General features: G+C 38.1%; 1 protein-coding gene across 16 annotated transcripts in view; it reads right to left on the reverse strand.

Moving 5' to 3' along the window:
- Positions 1-20,752, reverse strand: part of EYA4 (EYA transcriptional coactivator and phosphatase 4) — a 150,699-nt gene that overhangs the window by 6,718 nt on the left and 123,229 nt on the right. For 14 of the 16 annotated variants that reach the window (XM_061474837.1, XM_061474839.1, XM_061474841.1 and 11 more), the window contains 6 exons: positions 20,253-20,336; positions 11,007-11,096; positions 5,131-5,189; positions 4,867-5,027; positions 2,268-2,382; positions 1,291-1,412 (listed from right to left, as the gene is read on the reverse strand). In XM_061474837.1, the coding sequence (XP_061330821.1) occupies positions 1,291-1,412; positions 2,268-2,382; positions 4,867-5,027; positions 5,131-5,189; positions 11,007-11,096; positions 20,253-20,336 (631 nt within the window). Of the gene's footprint in view, positions 1-169; positions 374-1,290; positions 1,413-2,267; positions 2,383-4,866; positions 5,028-5,130; positions 5,190-11,006; positions 11,097-20,252; positions 20,337-20,752 lie in introns of all 16 variants that reach the window. The other 2 variants (XR_009747108.1, XR_009747109.1) reach the window with 1 other exon arrangement.

Here is a 20,752-nt window from a genome sequence, read left to right on the forward strand (position 1 = left end):
TTTAAAGGTGGCCCACAAAAAAGGGCTTATGATTAGGAAAAGCATCGTGAGTATTAACTGTTGAGTGAGGACAAGATTTCAGTGTGTGCAAGCAAGAGCTGCAATTACAGTCCTGTGCTCAACACAGTGCAGAGATCACTGAGATGAAAGATAGAGAGAGATCTTGTACCCCAGAGTTTGCTGTGCTCCCGACAGGGGTGTAACAGCGGCCACACTGTTCCCAGAAGGAATTCCTGGTGCAGAATTACTTCGACAGCGCCTCCAGAGACTGTGCTTGACTTCACCACCCCCTTCTGCGCTGTTGGCACTATTTGTTAATGCTCGTTCCTTTGGTCCAAGTGCAATCTCAGTGACTGAATCCAACAAGTACAGGCTGTATGACAGATGACATTCATTCCAGAGGCTGCACAGTACCATGTGGCATTTGGGATACTTTGTGCCTTAAGTTTTTAAAGCATTTGAGACTTTCTGTCTAGAGGACAGCTATAGCTAAAGAATCACTGACTGATAGTTTTTCCTGACACCCGTTAGAATATGCAGTTTTTTCACTTATTAAAATAATTTAGGAAATATACTGTAATGTATATTGTAATGCTTTTGTCAATGAAGTGTCACAGTATATGTTATATAGGTACAGAAATTAAGCATTCCTGAAGTAATAATTGGTAAATCATGAAATCTGCCAAAATTATCCGTCATTGTATGCTGAGTCACATTTCACAGGAATGGTAACTTTTCTGGGTTTACAAGAAAATTTTGGATGCAATTTCCAGTAGCCATAAATTTCCAAACTGTACCACACAAGACGTACACAGTTATCAACAGAATAGGGAAATGCCCTTGTGACATCCATCAACACAGCTTCTGTTGGCAGCAGTTGTCACGACCATCACTGATGTACTATGCTTCCAGAAAAACCTTGTGAAGCAGAGGCCTAGCTTACATAGAGCTCAAGGTCAGAGCAGAGGCCATTTTAAAGAAGTTCTGCTTATATTTGAATTCACAAAACACTTTTCTTCATTCTTTTCTGCACACTTTTTGTTTTCTGCACCATGTTTAGGAGTTTCTGAGGCTTTAAATCAATTTGGAGACCTTTATTCCTTCAGGTGTTATTGAAAATAAGATGAATTTGGAATTCATCGACATAAACACATCCGAACATATGCAATTCCTAAATCCTATAATTAACACTGTAAGTGTCAGAGAAGTGTCTTGGAATTCATCCACTGCTGGCAAAAATATATTGGTAATGCAGTGTAGTCAGAATGGGTGAAAGAATAATTTTCTTACCTATTTTGGTTGCACTGTAAATATTTTCAATAGGAAAAGCTCCTCCTAAACTGTATAGTAGAACTTTTGCAAGTGCTGGGATAAGCTGGGTTGTTGTTACCAACACATTTACACAGTTACTCCTAAAATGAGAAAACAGTTTAAGTTTAAATAGTGTAAAACTGTTACCCAAGTGCTGAGGAGGTAAACCAGTTGTGAAGAGCATATTCAGGAATCCTCAACATTTACTTTCACTCAGCACTATCACTTCCAGAAAATTTTGGCGAATCCTTTAAAAGAATATGCAGACCTGATTTATAGGAAATATTCCATAGTGGTTTACAAAACTAAAAAAAAAACAAAACAAAACCAAACAACAGGCCCTAAAATAGAGACAATTAAGATCACTCAATACCTCTGAAAATAGGCACTCCAGTGCTTTGATAGCATAATTTTCATGCTAGCAATTAATTGGCAGTAGCTACCAGTGAAATAAAAGGATTAGGAGAATGCAAAACCACAATTTGTTCATCCTGTCTAGAGAGGAAATACACAACCAATACACATTTCAGTACAATGACATCACTTGCTTCATGTTTCAAGAGTAGAGGAAGAGATAAGAATAATTATGTTAATAAGCTAGCATTGAATGCTGAAGATGAAAACCTGAATAGCCAAGTTATGCTAGCAGTTACACAACAGAAAACTGAGAGCCTTGCTACTGTACGCACTGACAGGCTGGAATGTGAGCATGACCATGGTGTGAATATGGAGCTCAGAGCAAATAGTTGTGAATTCATAGAATCATAGAAAGGTTTGGGTCATCTAATTCCAACACCCCTCCCTGCCATGCTCAGGGACACCTTCCACTAGATGAGGTTGCTCAAAGCCCCATCCAACCTGGCCTTGAACACTTACAGGGATGGGGCAGCCACAGCTTTTCAGGGCAACCTGTTCCAAAACTAGAAACCTTTTTTACAGTAGACTCAAATACATACCTTGTGCTGATAATTGATAATGATTTAAGTGCATTTGTTAGCCAGGAGTCTGTCAGAGCTTCAATCTCTGCTCTTAATTGCAACCATGCATCTCTTTTAGCGGGCCCCAGGAGTCCTTTTATGTAAAAAAGGAAGAAAAGAAAAAAAAATTTAAATTCTGTATTAGTTGGAATGTATAGATTTTAAGGTTGCTGTTTATATTTTGAACTCCATTAGAACTTGAAAACACCAAGAGAAAATCTCTTTTTCAAGGCTTAGTAAATTGCCCTCTTTTTATTTGCACTTCGCTGTATCAAGGATTGCAGACAATATTGCAGCTACTAATAATCAGTTATCTGAATTGGTTTTTTGTCTATTCAGGCTATTTTACTACATTTTGAAGTATACCTTTCAGAAACATGTATTTTTAAAACCTATTCTTCACATACATCTTACTATCAGTGTCACGGTTTAAACCCCAGCCAGCAACTAAATACCGTGTAGCCACTTGCTCTCTGCATCCCCTGGTGTAATGTGGAGGAAAAGGAAAAAGGTAAAACTGGAAGGAAGATCTATGCCATTGGGAGCACAGGCAATAGACAAAAGAAGACATTAGAATCCACTTGCCTTTGCAGTATCTGCATATGTTTAAAACTGCCCTTCTTGTGACTGTGTATAGGTGAAACTCAGGTTAATACATCTGGAAATACATTTGTTTGCTGATGACTTGATCCTCATATCCTGTTGTAGTTACCAGTGATAGCTCCTTTGACAGCACTTACAGCCCTGAAATGGCTGCACATTTTATGTTCTCGTATCTCAGTCAGTCCTTAAAATCACCTTAAAATCTCTTGTTGGGTATGAACAATCAGATTTAAAAAAAAAAATACCCAACCTATAAGTGCTGAGACATTAATTTTTTGGAACCAAGGTATTTTAAAATACCTTGAAGAGCAGGGAAGCAGGCTTCCTGAGCTTTCGTGTCCCTCTTCTCTTTCACACCCTATGTTGACAAGAAGTGGTGATGACTGCCTTAAAAAAATCTGAAATGAAGCAACCTAAAAATACCTAGTTAGGTCTAGCCTTCTGTTGCCTTCTAACAGCTATTTTGAGATACATAGATACATGTGTTATAAAAAAGATTATTAAAAGCTAAGTAGAGGATGAATGAAAAAACATACCCACTAAGGATGAAATATATTTCAGAAGCAGGATTTGTGGATGAGGATAAAAACCTTGAGACAATGAACCGTATTTGCACTCTGGCTTTGCAATGATTGTTTCTCTTAGTGTGTTTCCTTTTGCTATGCTCTTGGACTTGTGCTCTTACTAGTGTTAAAAGTTTTATGAAATCCAAAAACTTCAGAATCTTAGATGCATCAGGAGATACACTAAAACACTATGACATTTTCACTAATACTGTTTCCAGAGGTATTAATATATAAAAACTCTATTCATGATACCAAAGAAGGGCAAGGCAGGGCAAGAGAAAGCCAACCATTTGCTATCACTCTTTGGTCCTATTGCTCCTTCCTTCATCAAGTAAAGACTCTGAACTACTCAGAGTGAAAACGTATATTGCAGATTTACATAACTTAAGTAAGGACTAACTCATTGCCCATTTTAGTTGTATGGTTTTGCCATTTCTGAGAGACTGCAGGAACTGCTAAACCCCCACCAAACTGACTGCTTTTACTGAAGGTGACCTTTACTTTGAGTTTTAGGTTCCTCTGAAAAAAAAATCAGATGAGTTGAAAAAGCCCATGTTACAGAATAGGAGAATGTTCACTTGGACTCTTTCCTGGCTGGGCTGGGCTCAGCTTATCCTCAACTGTGGCTTTAGCCTGAAGCTGCCTGAAGACTTGTAAGTATCCCCTGTTCTCAGAGTCTCTCCTTGAGGGATTCAGTTGACATACTGCCCTTCTTGGAAGAAGGATGGCTGTCCCTGCAAGTCACCTTGGATTCTTCAGGACAGATTCTTTCAGTTCTGCTGTTTGATTTCCTACGCGCCTGAGGTCATGGACATCAGTGAGTCCACAAATGCAGGAAAACTCTTGGCCCAAATGAGATTAGTATTTCTTGCTAACACAATTAACTGTGTAAGCTACAGAGTCAACAAAAGGTGCCAGTGTCATGGGAATGCCAGAATTTATTTCATCCACTGGTAAAAACAGACAAGAAGGTACCCAGCTGAGAATTTAGCAGAATATTGTGTTGTTACCAAGCAGATCATGAAATTATAGGATGGAAAAGGCCAGCCACGAGTAATTTGTACTGCAGAAGCGACACAGCCTCTTTCCTAGAATAACTGCATGTCTGAGGTAGAAAAAGTGGCTCAAGCACTCAGTAATGTGAATATATCCAAGCTGGGTCTGAAGGAGAAAAATGAGCTTTGTGAAAGCCATATGAAGGTCTGCTCAGTTTTCCCATCTCTGGTTCTCCTCCACAACAGCACAATGTTGGCTCTGCCATTAGTCAGTAGCTTTCAACAGCCCGAGGTCCAGTCGCATCACTTTCCATTCACTCTGTGGCTTCCAAGGCACATTCCCTCTGTGGGAGCTCGCTGCCATACAATTTAACCTAATCAGCATTCTGAATTAGTTTTGACACTTAAACTCACCTCCTATGTTGTTCTTGTAAGTATTATACAACTCTTTTACTCTTCTGTAACGGAAAGCCAGCTTCCTCATCCAGTCAACCCCTCCTCTTACACCTGTTGGCAGACAAAGGTTTGCACTACTTGCAGCTGCATGGAAGCCATCAGTTGCAAAACTGTAGGTACTGCAAACACCCAAAATACAGTAAAAATAAATACAATGTATTCCTGTAAATGCTCAATTTAATTAATCTTTGAAGAAAAAAAACAAAAACAAATGCTGCTTACCTTAGGTCTTGTCCATTATCATCAGAAGAAACATCATCTATATGAACTTGATCACACTCCTGTTGGAAAAAATCCAAATTATAAACTATAAGAGAGTATGCTCACTATACGCTTCGTGCAGATGTTGATCATCGGTGCAAGTCGCTAAGTACACCAGAAGATGGCAGCATATGTACACCTACAGCTTCCTGTCACCGTCAATTTCTTAAAAACAATACAACCTTCAACTCCTACACTTTGTAAATTATTAGCTAAAATAGGCCTTTAGAAAGGCAATATGTAATTCTAGTGTGAGTTTTAGATTAAAATTATTTTAATTGAAAAATACCAACAATTGCAAATCTCATTTATAGTTTCTCTGGCATACCAATACCACAAAGTTAGCTAAACCTTATTTCCCCACTTCCTAAAAGCTAGCGATGATGAACCTCAACCAGCATACAACTTCTGTTAAGTCTCCAGGAGTTTGGATGCTTATCAGATTCTTTTAGTGATTTATCCAATTGCCTTGGGCTGGAAAATCACAGATAATCAAGCAGTCCTGGAGAACTTCATGATGATTTCCTGGCTTCAGAAGAGATGGAAGTACCTCTGGGGAACTGAGGTACATTGGAAAACTGAACTCCCCCCATTTTATAATTGGATACCTAACAAATATCCTTTTCTGCAGTGTGGTTATGGCACAAAGATAGGAAAATGCGGGGGAAGCACAAATAAATAAGTCAAGCTACCACACAATGGTAAATATAAACAGGCATCATATGACTGTTTTCTGTAGCTGCTAGAATAAACAACCCAAAAATGCACCTGAAATTCAGTGTTCAGAGATTTTATTTTGCTGTATGTAATTTTATTATTTAAAATAACTGTTTTTAACATAATCCTATTTATGAAAAAGTTCAAGGACACATTTAAAAATTACTACCCAGCAAATGTTTTCCAATAATTTAATCTCTTCACTAGGACAAAATGAGGCTGAGCTTTCAAAATGCCCAGTTCTGTGCCTCAAATAAAGAGTCATCTGAGTCGTCTATGTCAAACAAAGTTGCTGACAAGCAGCGCTTAACTCAGACTCTCTGTGACATGTTGGAGCCTGCAGTTCTGAGTTTCCAATCTTGGTCTCACACCAATGTTAAGTTGTCCAGATAAAGGACAAATCTGAACAAAGAAGTGATTTCCAAATGCATATGCTGCAAGTTTTCAGAGTTTAAATTTTGGGAATTAACATTTCTTCTTTCTGTTTTGTTTGTTTTGCAATTGAATGAAAACATAACAGACTTCTGCCCACATGAAATTGTTAAAAAAATTAATTAGCAATTTTTGCATAAAATTAATACATATAATTACAGTTTCAAAGACATAATTTCATTACATTGTACAAGTAATTAGAATTAAAAATTTTGTGCCAAGACTAAAATAATAAGTGGCCAAACTGCTCATCTGGCTTAATCTGTTAAGACAGGCATGAAAGATCTGTGTTTGAGGAACAGAAACGAAGCATACTTCTCCCCACTGGAGAAATAAAATTTGTTGGCTTGTCTGAGGAGATTATTTTGAGCTGTAGGAAATTTTTAAAAAGCTGCTTTTGGATGTGTATAGCAGATGAAAAGAGAAAGAAAAGGGCAAGTGGCAGCTGAAATAAAAGATTAATTTCTTTATCCTTATTTATTATTTGCACTTCAAGGAAAAAAAGATGCAACTATACTCCACCCAGTGTAGGGCAGGATCTCAAGAATCAGACAAAAAGGCCCACCAGGACAAATTCTAACTCTACATTTTGTGGTATCTGAGCAGTATCTGGCTTGCAGACCACCTTCACACATTTCCCTGGAAATGGTCAAAGCATACAACAACTTGAAAAGTTTAAAAATCAGTGCTGTGGATTTGAAGGTGTACTAATTAAATGGAGGGCACAGAGAAGCCCTGATGGATAAAGGAGTGTCTGCTGCTGTTTGAGCTTTGTTAAGCCTTTCAGCTACATTGTTCCAGCATTGAAAATTCCACATAACTTTCTGCTGATAGTTTCATTATTAAGTTAAATATGAGTGGGTGGCAAAGGCTTAGCTGTTTACTTTTATTTATCTGACAGTTTGTGCATTGACTCTAGGAACAGGAGATGAGGGGAACACACAGTTTTCTGATTACTTTCCTCTTGTCCCTGCAAGAAGGTTAAGTTTAGAAGAGGATCAAACCTGATAGCAGCTTTCTCCTTTTCCCCCTTCCTCTCCTCTTGGATCTATGGCTCACCTCAACATATACTTGCAATACACATTTGCCAACCAACAACAAACTCATGTGCCCTTCACTCTTTGTTTCACTTTGCTTTACTTTATTTTCTTTTTTACTTATGTACTTCAACTAAAATGTTTACATTTTACAAAATCAGGAACTTTCAGGAAAAAAAGAAAAAGCAAATTGTTTGAGCAGATTTGAGATACTTTGCTACTTTTCTCCAAAGAAACAGGAAATCAGTGGCGCAACACTACATTGGACTTTGCTTGTAAAAGATACCAAACAGTTGTGGGGAGGAAGGAAAGCAAGCAACCTCTCCGTCACTTTAAATGTTAAGGTAAAATACTTTTAACATCAGCTACACACTGGTTACACGCAGGTCACAGAGGCTCACTGTCAGTACAAGGTCAAAACTAAGAAAGATAAAATATATTTTCTGAGAGTTCAGGAATCTAGGTATAATAACTGTCTTTTGCTTGAAGCAATATTAATTTAAATTATATCTGAGTGCAGGCAATTCTTCGCAGCAATTTTTAGAGCCTGGAAATTGGAGAGTACAGAATCAACAAATCATCCATAAAAATTATCCTCCTGGAAAGGGCAGTAATTTCATTATCCAGTAAAAACACTGACTCACCACACTGAACACAAAAATGTTATTACTGAGGGTATATTCAGCACTATGCTTTCTCAGGCTATACACTTCTTTTAACGTATGTGTTTCAGTCTCTGTTAAAACTAGTTTACCTGACTCACAAATTCTGAGACTTATCCAGATCCTATTTTTTATTTCTCATTTTTATTTCTAATGGGAAAAAACAAAGGATGATAAAATCTTATTTGAAATAGGGTAGAATTATCATAAAAATAGACATGGGTTCAGTTTGTTTGAATACTCTTTTCATCATTGTCCCTGAAAATGGAGGGGTATAATGGAAGACTCATGTCCAAATTCCTTCTTGCAATTTGTAGAAATTGGGGGTTTTTTTGCATGCACAGTATCCCCTACCAACATTTCTGAAAGCTGTCTTAAAATTAATACTCGGGGTGAAAAGCTTCATTTCATCCCTTACCTGATTAAGCAGAGAATTCATTAGTCTGGATATTATAACAGAACTGAGTCCCATCTCTAAGCACTGTTTAGGCACATGAACTTTCTAGAGCACCAGACTCCTATTTTCATGGCAAAATACCAACTGCCCTCCCAAGCAATACTTCTCAAGCTAACTAAAATTTATACACTGAGAATGAAATAGCTGGAGAACAGCCTAGCCTGAAATAAAAGTGCAGCTTGGCTGATTAGAACATGGGTTACTGGGTCAGCAGGGAACGTCTCAGCAGACTGGAATTTCTGCATCAGCAGTCATTGTAGTGAGACAGATTTGCATAGAGGAAGGAAAACTTTATTTTTATATGTGATAACTTCAATAACTTGGTTATTATTACTAGACCCTGGTATGCAGTGTTTCCAACCAAGAAAGAGAGGGGGAAAAGACTGCTTAGAGGTTGTAGTGACTGGAGTCCATATTACAGGAATATAGCTTCATCAGTACCTTACACTTGTCATGTCCAGAGCCACAGGGTTTACTGTGGGATGAAGGTGAAAGCAAGACAGGAGGAATGGGACCTGATGGCTCAGCATTTAAAAAGTGAGATGATGAAAAGACATGTAATCTGTCTAGTGAATAAAAGCCTGTCTCACTTCCTCAGTAACAACTGAAGGTCTTGTGTCTTGATGGCCATGACCATCAGCAACTCAGCATTCATCTTCTGGGGAAGGATGGTCAGAGGAATGGACAGACAGGGAGAGGGAGAGAGGGAGAGAGATGAGAGAGAGACACCCAAGTCGGAATTGGGGAATACTCAGAATTGATTAGATCGTCATTGTGCAGATGCACTGTAATATTCAGTAATGGCCATGTGCTCTGCAAACGCAATTAAAGAGACAGATTTATCCATTTGCATATTAGAAGATGCCTCTGTGTACTTCGGCACAGGATGCCATGCAATTATGTCCTGTTTTCTAAGATGACAGAAAATCGTTGGTCTTGCCAAGAATGTGTGCATACAGCTCATTTCAGAACAAGAAGATCAGAATTTTAGTAATCTTGTAAGAAAGTTGGTTAAGAAACAAAGATGAGTTCTGGGCTAGAAAATACTTAATTGCATATAGAAATTGGTTTTCATCAAATCAAATTGATTGGGTTATAAGATTCTCCAAGAGAGTCCTGAAGTAGTATTTTTTGATTTATTTGAAACTGAAAACTGTTTGGATGCTGTTCAAGCTCTGGAATGAGCTGGAGTATGATTTTTTGGACAGGATATTAAAACCACCCTATGAAGAATATAAAAAATGTGATGATCCACCTATGACAGCTAAACCTGAGATCTACGAAGAAAATAAATACTGAGAGAAAGGAATGAAGCTTCAATGGCCATTAGCAAGGATAAAAATGTATGGAAAGAGGGCAAAGCTCCATTTTGCTGAACTCTTCCACATGAACTCAGCACAAGATTGAAGATCTCTGGGCATGTGCTACCAAATGGCTTAAACTTCATTGGGTGCCACATGAAATCTGAACACACAAGGGCAAAGGTCTGCTAAAAAGAAATTTAAACAATGCTTTGAAAAATTGATTTGGACTCTACCTCTGGTACAGGGCACCAGAAAGAGAACATTCACTGAACACACTTGCATTGTCAAGTGATGACTCACTAGGGCTGCAATAAAACACTGACTGGTAGAGGCATGTCCAGGACTTTGCTTTCTTATGTTTTTGCTGCTGGAAGGAGGAAACGCAGCTCAGGTATAGGGTGAAGTAGATCCCAGCTTCTTAACTTAAAAAAAGCTAAGAATAAATGAGGTGTGCAAAGGATGACAAAGACAACTGCAGCCTGATAATTCTGCTTTTCTTATTGCCTACAGTTGACAAAGGAACAAAAGAAGTGCATACATTCCCAGTGAATGGAAAAATCTCACTTACCCTTATTTTTTCTATTCACTCAAAAGAAACCTTTTTCTGGCATTTTAAACCAAACCTCAAAGTCTTCAAACTCCCATTAGTGGCAAAATATCCCGTCCACAGAAGGAACTCTGGGATCCAGTAAAAAACAACTGATTTAGATCAGGGGATGGCCTGAAAACCCCAGATTCTCTGATGCTGCAGTCTTTGAGGCAAATGAAGAATAGTTTACATTTGAGCAAGAAAAGGGGGGATGGGAGGGGGAAGGGCACCTGTGGCCAAAAGGCTACTCAGGTATGCGGAGAGAACAGACTCTCTTTTGGTCAAATAATGACACCCACTGAAGGCAAATTTAGAGAACTTCAAGAGAAAGAATGTGAGGCACGTATGTTCCTCTCCTGGAAATGACAGTACACAGCTCTAAATCAATGAAAATGGAAAAGATAGCCATAGGACAAAGAGAGGAAAAGGTAGTTTGCAGATTCCCTCTCTCACGCAGTTTAATGGAAGGACTCTGGTGCAATAGAAGTCACTGCCACCTAGCTAACCTCTCTGATTAAAGTATGACAATCCCAAAATCTAGATAGGCAGAAAATGTCACATACAACAAACAGTAATGCCAGAAAAACTAGTATGTTAAAAACTCAGGAGTAACAGTGTTCATGCTCCTTTGATTCTTACCTCTAAATCATTAAAAAATAAATGTGTGTCAGCAAGATTAAAAATCATTTCTTCCATTCGCAGTCCAAGAGTCACTGCCATTGGTGGATCCTTAAAAAACAGAAAGCACAGTTAACTTCTTAAATACCTTCTATTAGAATTACTTTAAAAACTGCTCTATAGAAAGTGCTTTGAAAAATTAACACCGCAAGAAATTTCTTCAAAAATCCTTTCAGTATTAAGCTGTATTAATATAATGCTACAAGAAGAGACCACTGAACATGTGTGAGAACATTTAGGGTAGCTGGGGATGTTGAAACATCAATTTTTTTGACAGTCAAGGCATTTGTAACTGGGCTGAACTGACATAGGCAAACCTGGTGGCCGTAAACCTGCATCAAGAAGGCTGTAAACGGGGAAGGAACTTCTTACAAAAGACGTATGTAAGAAAACCAGCATTTATTATTGTAACAGTACACCAAAATTTTTACCCCTGAGCCTTTTATATAAATATGTAAATATCTTGTCTGTCAATTTCTGGGCAGACAAAAGCTAAATCATGGAGCAGTAAACTAATTTTTCTGACCCAATCCACAGAGTCAGCAGCAGAGGCAGAAACAAAGTTACTTCATGTGACATTCAGTCTGCAGCACAATTCCTTTGATCACTGGGCTTTTCTTCCCAACTTTTGGACACATGGAAGTCCTCACCAAGGTTATGCTAAATTAGACTAGGAAAGGTAGTAATCTATTGATTACTTTGTGAGCAATTATCCTAAACTGTGATATGAAGGTGTGATTTAAGAGGCCTTTTCAATTTCTGATGTCTCTGCTTTATAAAACTACAAATGGTACTCTGAACCTATGCCCGTTTCCCCAAATTGAGTTTCACTCTGGATAAATCATCACTGTGTTGCCTATGTTTAGGCCTACATCACTTCATTCCCACACTTCCTGTCACTCTAGTATGTCTCTTCAAACCCTGCACTTAGTCCTTCTCTGTCTCAACATTGACCTTTCATGCAGGCACTCACTGATGAATTTCAGGGCTCTTCTTTATGATTTTATTGCAAGTATCAATTCAAAAAAGTGCCTGTAAGTGTTTTTCTTAGTATTCTTCTGTGTACTTGCAATCTATGCCACAATTCTTTAGGCGGTCCCCAGGAATGAGAAAGGATACGTAAGTTTGTTTGCTACAGATCATCCTTTCATTTGTGGTGGAATACAGGATTCTTGCCCCTGGATGAAAGTAATTTAAACTGTTGCATTTGTTCATAGGTCAGCTTCCACATTATCAGATCACCTTGGCAAGACAGCACAAATCTATGGATCTGCAATAACAGTTTATATGAGACCATTTAGTGTACAGTAAATGTGAGAAAATTAATTTAAACTTGCAAAGCTTGCTGGGAAAGAGGTTAAGCCAATCTGCATTACCTCACATTTGTTCTAGAACAACGGAGCACATGGGCAGCTCCTGATGCTTAGCTAACATCTAGTAAAACTAGTATTACCATTACCTTAATCATCTGCCTGAGCTTGTGGAGCTCAGCTAACATTTTATGCTTAACATACTGCAATAGACTTTTAAAATAGGATCACAGAATGCTTTGGGTTTGAAGGTATCTTAAAGCTCATCCAGTTCCAACCCCCCTGCCATTGGCACGAACGCCTTCCACTAGCCCAAGCTGCCCAAAGCTCCATCCAACCTGGCCTTGAACACTGCCAGGGATGGGGCAGCCACAACTTCTCTGGGAAACTTGGTTTAGTGTCTCACCACCCTCACAGTAAAGATCTTCTTCCTAATATCTAATCTAAATATCTCCTCTTTCAGTTTACAGCCATTACCCCTTGTCCTTTGACTATAGGCCCTTGTAAAATGTCCCTCTCCACCTTTCTTGTAGGCCACCCCAAGGTACTAGATGTGATCCTCTTCTCATTAAAATGAAAAAAAAAAAAAAAATCTGTATTTCATCATTCAAACTCTGATTGACAATAGCAAGCTTTCCGAAATCCCTTCTTAAATACCCTGAAATTAAAACTCTAAAAGTTTACCAGCATCTGGCAACAAAATCACACAAAACCTCAAATGCTCATTTGTTAGTATTAGGATCAAAGGCTTCCCAATAAGGATCAGGCTTCCCCTACTCCAGGGCTTTGCAATGACAGAATAAAAGATGGTTTCTACGCTCGAGCACTTAAATACTAATGGTAAAATCTGAGACACAGACATATTTTGACCCTTGCTCATAAAAAAGTCAGACTTGAAGGGAGAATAGTGTACAAGAAATGGTAATGATCCAAAGTTAGACCCACTATCTGGCAATGAAAGGAAATATTTTTATGTTGACCCTTGAACTGGTCTTGACTACCTTTCAGAAGTAAAAACCAAACGCAGTGCCTAATAACACAATTTCATCCCCTATCTTCTGCAGTCGTGTTCATGGGATCTGAAAGTCATGTGGCTGAAGGCAGCAGCAAGTGCAAAGGTCACTTTTCCAAGGGGATGATTAAGGAAGATATGTTAACAGATTTGCAAAAATTGTGTAAGAAATCAGAATACAAATCATCAAAATACTCTGGACTCATAAGATTCTTGATCAAGCCATAATGCTTTTATCAAAGTGTCATCACATACAAACATGTGTTTCTCTCTCGTTTCTAGTGGGGTTTTTTTTTCTGTGCACAGTAAATCATTTTTTTTTCTTTCTAGACACAATATAATAAAGAGTATTTGCAATATGCTTCGTTACCTCAATCCTATGAACACAAAGGCATGTGAATAACTTTGTGCACAGGTGGTAACTCATTATTATTTATGTGAGTTAAGTTATTCATTGGAGTGTTTCCAGCACTGGCATCTCAGACTTTTGATTCTCAGCCTCTTTTGTCCCCTTCCTGGGTAGAAGCAAACTTAAATGCGGAAATTTGCTATAACATATTCCATTATAATCCAATTTATTTTTACAGAAACTACCAACTATGTATCACAATTTCCTGTCTTGCCTAGTATAGTTGGAAGACATAAATGTGACAAAGGTTTTATGATTTTCTTATTAGTAGTATTTTTGTAACCAACTATGCCTGACTTTATTACTGTTAAAATGAGATTTCCTATCCTCCTGTTTTGAAAAAGGCATGTGTAGGATATTGCTAGGTACTATATGTAAAATCAAATAGAACAAAGAGAATTCATTTCAGCTTAGTGTGGAATCAGTCTGTGACCTCACACAACAACTTTTGCTAAGAATAGTTATTGGAATTGGATTTTCAAAACATTTTCAATGTTTTGTCCATTTTCAATGGACAATTCTTCCTTTAATAAATTGGTCAAAACTTGCACTGCAACTGTTTAACAAGAATTAAACATCACATTCCAGATTTTTCCATGTTAAGTTCATTCCTTCACATACAAAAATAGACATAGAAAGCAGATTTGTCAGGGTCTCGTGGTTTTATAATGTTTGCACAGTGTGGAGGAACACCCCAACCAGCGTTTTACTGTCTTTCAAGTTGAAGCAGAAGTTTCAGACTAACTGAAGTGGCACAAAGCACAGAGTGTTGAAAAGAAAGCAAGAAATATGTGCAGCTGATACAGATTTGAGCACAGCAAATTGAGAGACTGAATAAGAGGCAGACTGAACTTCTGCCAAAATGTATTTTGTGCTACTCTGCACAAGAATATACCAAAGAGAAAACAATAATAAAAAAATAAACCTGGAAGTGTTCCTCAGATAATCTGCAGAATAAAGAACAACGCTTTGGCCCTCAGAGGAATGATTTTAACCAGATATCATCAGTGTGCAACAACCAGCTACAGCACTTCTGTATACCAAAATACAAATTACTTTAGTTACTTCAGTATGAAGGCACTAAACTGGAGCCAGACTGTCTGTCTGTGGACTTCTGTACTAGACTGGTCCATCCACTGGAATGCCTCCTGGGAGACCAGATAAAAATACCCTAGGAGGACCAATATTTAAATGTTTTGTCCAGCAGGAAAGTGACTTGGAACAAAACCCCAAAAGTTCAATGTCCATTAGTGGAAGAAACCTATTTAATACTGTCTTGGAAGGTCAGGTTTCAGCACAAGATGTTCAAAATAATTTAACTTCTTGGAAGAAAAAATGCAAACACACCAAACTGTTTTTTTATAAAACCTCAGAAAACAAAAAATAGATTGCCAGGTAAATTCATTGTAACAGGAATTTGTACACATGAAACCTTAAAAAGAAGCAAGAAAACAAACAAAACATATAAATAATATTGTAAGAATAAATATTCAATGTGTGGCTGTCCTGAACAGATTTACAACAAAACTGACCTCCGGAAAAGCGAAAGACGCTTACGTACCAATATTTTTAGCTTAAAAATACTTCCCTCCATTATAGGAATCTCAGATTTATATTCAGCTCTCACTCTCTTATAGGAACAAGTGTTTCCATATTCATGGGAACAATGGAGGAAGAGAATACATCTCTTCTTGATAACTATATCTAGCTGCTGCTGAAGGACAAAATTTCTATTCCACAGGGAGTTTCTGTTCCACTCTCTCTAGAAAGTGGTAGGAAAATGGACTCAGAGGTCTCAGACAATGAGGGACTGGATTGAGAGGACAACTGGAGGTCATGAGAGATAACTCCATTAATACAGGCAGACAAAAGCATTTTTATGAGTGAATTTGGGAATGTCATTATAGGTGATAATGGTGACAAAGTTTTTCTGTTTAATGACTGGACAAGCAGAGAGTTAGCAATAAAAAGCTACTAAGCCCTTTCCAGACAAGTGTACGAGGTTAATGTCCCTTCCCCAACAGCTTACTGTCATTAACAATGATATCAAAATTTCCAACTGTGATCATCAGGTATGGATTTGTTTTGATTTTTGCACTTGGAAATCACATTCGCCCCCTTCAGAGGTTACAAGGGACTTTCTTTTTTTATCCAGTTTCACCTTGAATCACAGCATTTATCTGGACATACTTGCCCTTTGGATCGACCTGGGAGAAATGAATGGAATATAAAATTGCTTGGAGGTAGACAAAACTCCAGCTTAATCAGCCTTAAATCAGCAAGGATAACAGGAATGCAATGGAACAAAGAATACACACTGTTCACAGGGAATAAGAATGTACCCTATAAACTCTTAACAGATGATGACATCTCCTAACACATGTCCTGTCACATCAACAAATCCTCACTTAAGAGCTCAGCATTGTAGAAAACCGTATCTGCCAACTGGTGCTCAGCTGCAAAAACCATCATCAGCCACACAAGTCATAAACTTAACAGCTCAAATGCCAATGATCATAATTTGCCACTGCAGTAAATAATTAAAAATAGAAACATACTGGTTTTATGATGTACAGAGCAGATGAGCAAATGAGCTGAACAACTCTGAGATGTGCTCTAAACTGCTGGGAGGCAGCATGGCTTCCTTGAAATCTAACATAGGTGTAGTGTAGCTTTTATTCTCTTTTTATGATAGTTCTGACCAGCCCAATAAAATAACCACTACACCAAAAGTCAGACAGAAACACCCACAGGTAGAAAACAGCAAGCCACAGAATATTCCTCTGGGTAAGTTTTATATTTTAAATATCAAAGCGATGCATTGACCAACCTCTGCCAAATCTCTCAACTTCAGTGGAGTTCAAAGCTATACTCTTCTGCTGCCCAGGCAAGCAGCAATTTGCCCTGCGTTTTAAATGAGATGCTTACAGCTGCATCCAACAAGTTAAATCCTTCAACAAATCAATAGTTTTGTTTTTAACATGGTTATTGTAACAGCCCTATATGATTCTGAAATCAAATAATCATCACACCATGAAAAATGCTGGACAAGTATAAACCAAGGAGAGCGTCCATTCTCAACTTCAGAAACCCTCAGGCATAAGTCAGAAATCTGTTTTCTCTTGCAAATATACGAACTAAAATTTGCCTATTGCATACAGACCTTCCACTAATCTCTGCCAACAAATGCCCTCATTGCCTATAGGGATGTTGGTTTGTCTTTCTTGTTTCTCTTTTACTCCACTGTAGGAATCTTCTGAAAGAGAAACTGTTTGTCTTGTGGTATCAATGCAGCTCTCAAGTGTCCCCACACTCATACATTTGTGCTGCCACTTGGCCATAACAACGTGATGGCCACCTCCCCTCCCTGCATTCCCTCTGCAGCCTGAATTGCAGCAAAGCAGGGAGATTAAAAGACTAATTTGTTTTCATCCAGTTACTGCAAGATACAGGGTGAAGTGCTAGTGGAAAAATGGAATTAATGTTTTCATGTCAAGCAGTAGATTTGGAAGAACTGAAGGTGAATATCCTTGCCTGTCTGTATATTCATATTAGCTCTAAATCCAGCATCACACTCCTTGAAAATACAAAGTGAGCACACTTAGCCAAAGAAGATGCATTCCCTTAAACCAATGTTCACATTAAAGACTCACTAATCTCATTTAGTCACTTTTCCTGCGACTTTCGTGTGTGTGTGTGTGTGTGTGTGTGTGTGTGTGTGTGATTTCTATTTTGGGAGTAACCTGATAATATTATACAAAATGGGCTCACAAAATACATATGGAAGAACACAGTATGCACAGCTGAGCATCTGTGTGACATTATACACCTTTATTTTTATTTTTTAAAAGCGGAGAGCAAATCACTGCAATTATTTGGTATCATTATTTTCTTGTTTTTCATTGTGAAGTAACCATTTTGTGACATTTTTCCATGATAAACAATTCTCTTGACACTTTTGCAAAGACCTATGTGTTCACAAGACTTCCACTGAGAACCTCACAATTCATGGACTATTTACTGTCATAGCAATCTAATTTTTGTAATAATCCAAATTCCAGTCTGGGTTAAGACCTTGTTTACAGATGGAAATCACACGCAGAAAAGATAAGGGCCACATCTGCTACAGAGGTCATGCAACAGAGACTGACTGAGATCCATCTGTGATATCTTTTCCTTCCCCCATGTGTAACCTCTTAGGCACTTTAGCTTAGACACATCTCACCTTAAGTTTAGGCAACACTTCAGTGACATGCAAAAGTTAAAGTCCACCCATGATAATCTCTCCTTGTGCTCCCCGCCTCCCTGCAGTCAGCAATATATGAGATTCACTGATAATTACTCATTACCTTCCTAACAAGTTCTCTATAGATATGGCAAAGGTAGTCACTGTAGGAAAGAAAAGTCTACTACTCTTATTTTACAGTGTCTGGAAATGAACACATTTCCTGACTTGTGTGGATGTCACCTATCAGTATAAAATAAATAAATAAATAAATAAATAAAAAAGATGGATTATACTTAGGAATTCCTCTGCTTTTGCTCATAGTTGTTCATGTCATTTGTTTACTGATGCTGATCTCAGCGGTATAATTACATGAATTTCACTTGCCGTTAGAGATACTCTTGGTTTATACAATCCAACTTTATCTGCTGTCAATACTACTGGCTGTTAATATGCCATTACTGGATTCTGAATGGACAGTCAATTTTAGCAGCATGTGGTCTTAAGAACAGTGGATGTGGGTTATTTTTCCCCAAAATATTTTTGCTTGTAAAAAAAGGGGGAAAAAAGAGGAATTACATGTCTCTAAGACAGTTTTCAAAGTTATCCATAGACGTTTGTGAGCTACAAAATGTGCTCTGATTTCTAAAACTTTGTATTAAATTTGACTTTGAATTTAATTATTTATTATCTGAGATGGAGCATAGGATGTAAACATCCCAAGGGCACAATCAAAAAATGATTAATGAAATGGCTTCATCACTGAGGCAATTCAGCAAGTTCTGTGGCAGTCTATAGGCTACACTCACAGTGATATAAAAATTCATGTTTGGCTAGGTTTCTCTCGTTTTAGTAACTATAAGATAGAAATGGTTTTGAAAAAGTCACAGTTTGAAAAAGTCTTTGGAAAACAGCAGAAGAGGAGTTTTTGACAGTGTACTGAAATATGCACTGTGGAGCTGCCAAACAAGCAAGGCTGTTTTTTACAAGATATGAATAACATCCCTTATCTTAGCATTCCAGAAATTCAGCTTTTTGTCTGGGGCCTTTGAGTTTTCCTATTAAGTTTCTCTTTTAATAAATAAAAAATAAAAACATGGAGGACTGTCCCATCCATGTTTATAATTCACAATTTCTGGCTTTGGACATTTCTAGCCTGCTAGCTGGGGAGGCGGGTGTGGAAAACATTTCTTAAATGTACTGTCTCTCATATCCTTTTCTCAAGCATCTGATTCTGCTGTGATAAATGGCAGAAAACATGCTAAATAAGCCCTTTATCTGACACAGTAAGGAAATGGTTATGTACTTAAATATCGTCTAATTAGTTTCACTTGAATGGTACAACACCTAGAAAACCACATTATGTACATATCAACACTCCCCTTATCTATTTTTTTCCTTCCATATATTTGCCCTAGTTTTTCATTTTACCCAGGCCTTTAGCTCTACCCCTCCCAGCAGCCTGTTCCTGTTGCTATGCCCTGGTCTTCCCATCAGTCTCTTCTCCCCTTGCCTGAGCAGCCATTCCCTGGGCTCCCATCACCAGCCCCGTGGGGCTGGCTGCTGACTCAGCAGAGGACCTCAGTCCTGCTCCTGTAGGCTGCAATAGCTTCTCTCTGCCTCCCCCGCTCTTCCTTCAGCTCTCCTGCTCCCTGCTCTGTGACCTGACTCCTTGCGGGTCTCACCAAAGGGGAGACAATGTGTACAACTGTCTGCTTGGGAGAGGATTCACTCCCCAGCATTACTCACCCCCAAGCCAGCCAGGGGAACCAAAGAGTCAACAAAAAAGCTGGGGTGTTAAAAGAGTAACATCTGCAGCTGGCACTGAAACAGGTCAGTCTCTTACTTTTGTGCCCTGATTCCTCAATTTCCACATAAATTCATCTATTTTTCCACTTATTTCTTAATTCTTGCTCTACACATCCAGATACTGTCAGTTATTTCCATTTGCCATTGTATCTATTACCTCCCTGCAATCTCTTCCAGTGTTCCTCAGGACCCTCATCCTTGTTCCTCTGTAAACTCTTCCCTATTTGCAGCATCTACTTCATCCTTACCTCATATATCGTGCTGAGGGTCAGAGTCTCATTTCATCCTTGACTTTCACATTAACCCTCTGAAAACAGTTTACTGTACACTTTCCTTCTAACTTCACCCAAGCCATGATTAACACAGAAGGTGAAACACACATACATGTGCAGACTAGGTACTCTGATACAATGAATCAACACAGAATTCATGGCTGACATACCTTGCCATACTTCTGTGCATAGGATCCTGTTAGCAGTGAATGAAAGACTATGATTGTTTCATCCAAATCCCAAACAAATACACGCTGAAAACAGAAATGGGGATAATATTATTAAACAAATAACATCAAAGTCCCACCACCATCCCACCCAGGAGGCTAAAAATCAACCACTTAACCAAGCAAGTTGTCTCTGAAAATCAGCAGAAACTGTAGCATGGTAAACATGGTAAAAAGTCAGAAGGAGGGTAACTTTTGAAGTTTTCAACCATTTCTTATTTGTCCTCTAAAAAGCTTTTCAAAAAAGTTGTATAAACATAGATTTCAGAAATGTGATGGGGGTCAAACATAATTGTTAACTTAAGGATAAACAGTACTCTCAGATACTTCTCCATGTCTTATTGATTCAAGGTCTTTATTTCTACTGTATAGCTAAAATAAAATCTTGGGTAAAAGTGTTATATGTCACATATAATGTCATACAGAATTTAAATAATATTGTA

The sequence above is a fragment of the Pezoporus flaviventris genome, unplaced genomic scaffold (genome assembly GCF_033815535.1).
Source record: "Pezoporus flaviventris isolate CSIRO_AGI_PZ_B2104156 unplaced genomic scaffold, CSIRO_AGI_Pfla_v1 ptg000081l, whole genome shotgun sequence".
Lineage (NCBI taxonomy): Eukaryota > Metazoa > Chordata > Aves > Psittaciformes > Psittacidae > Pezoporus > Pezoporus flaviventris.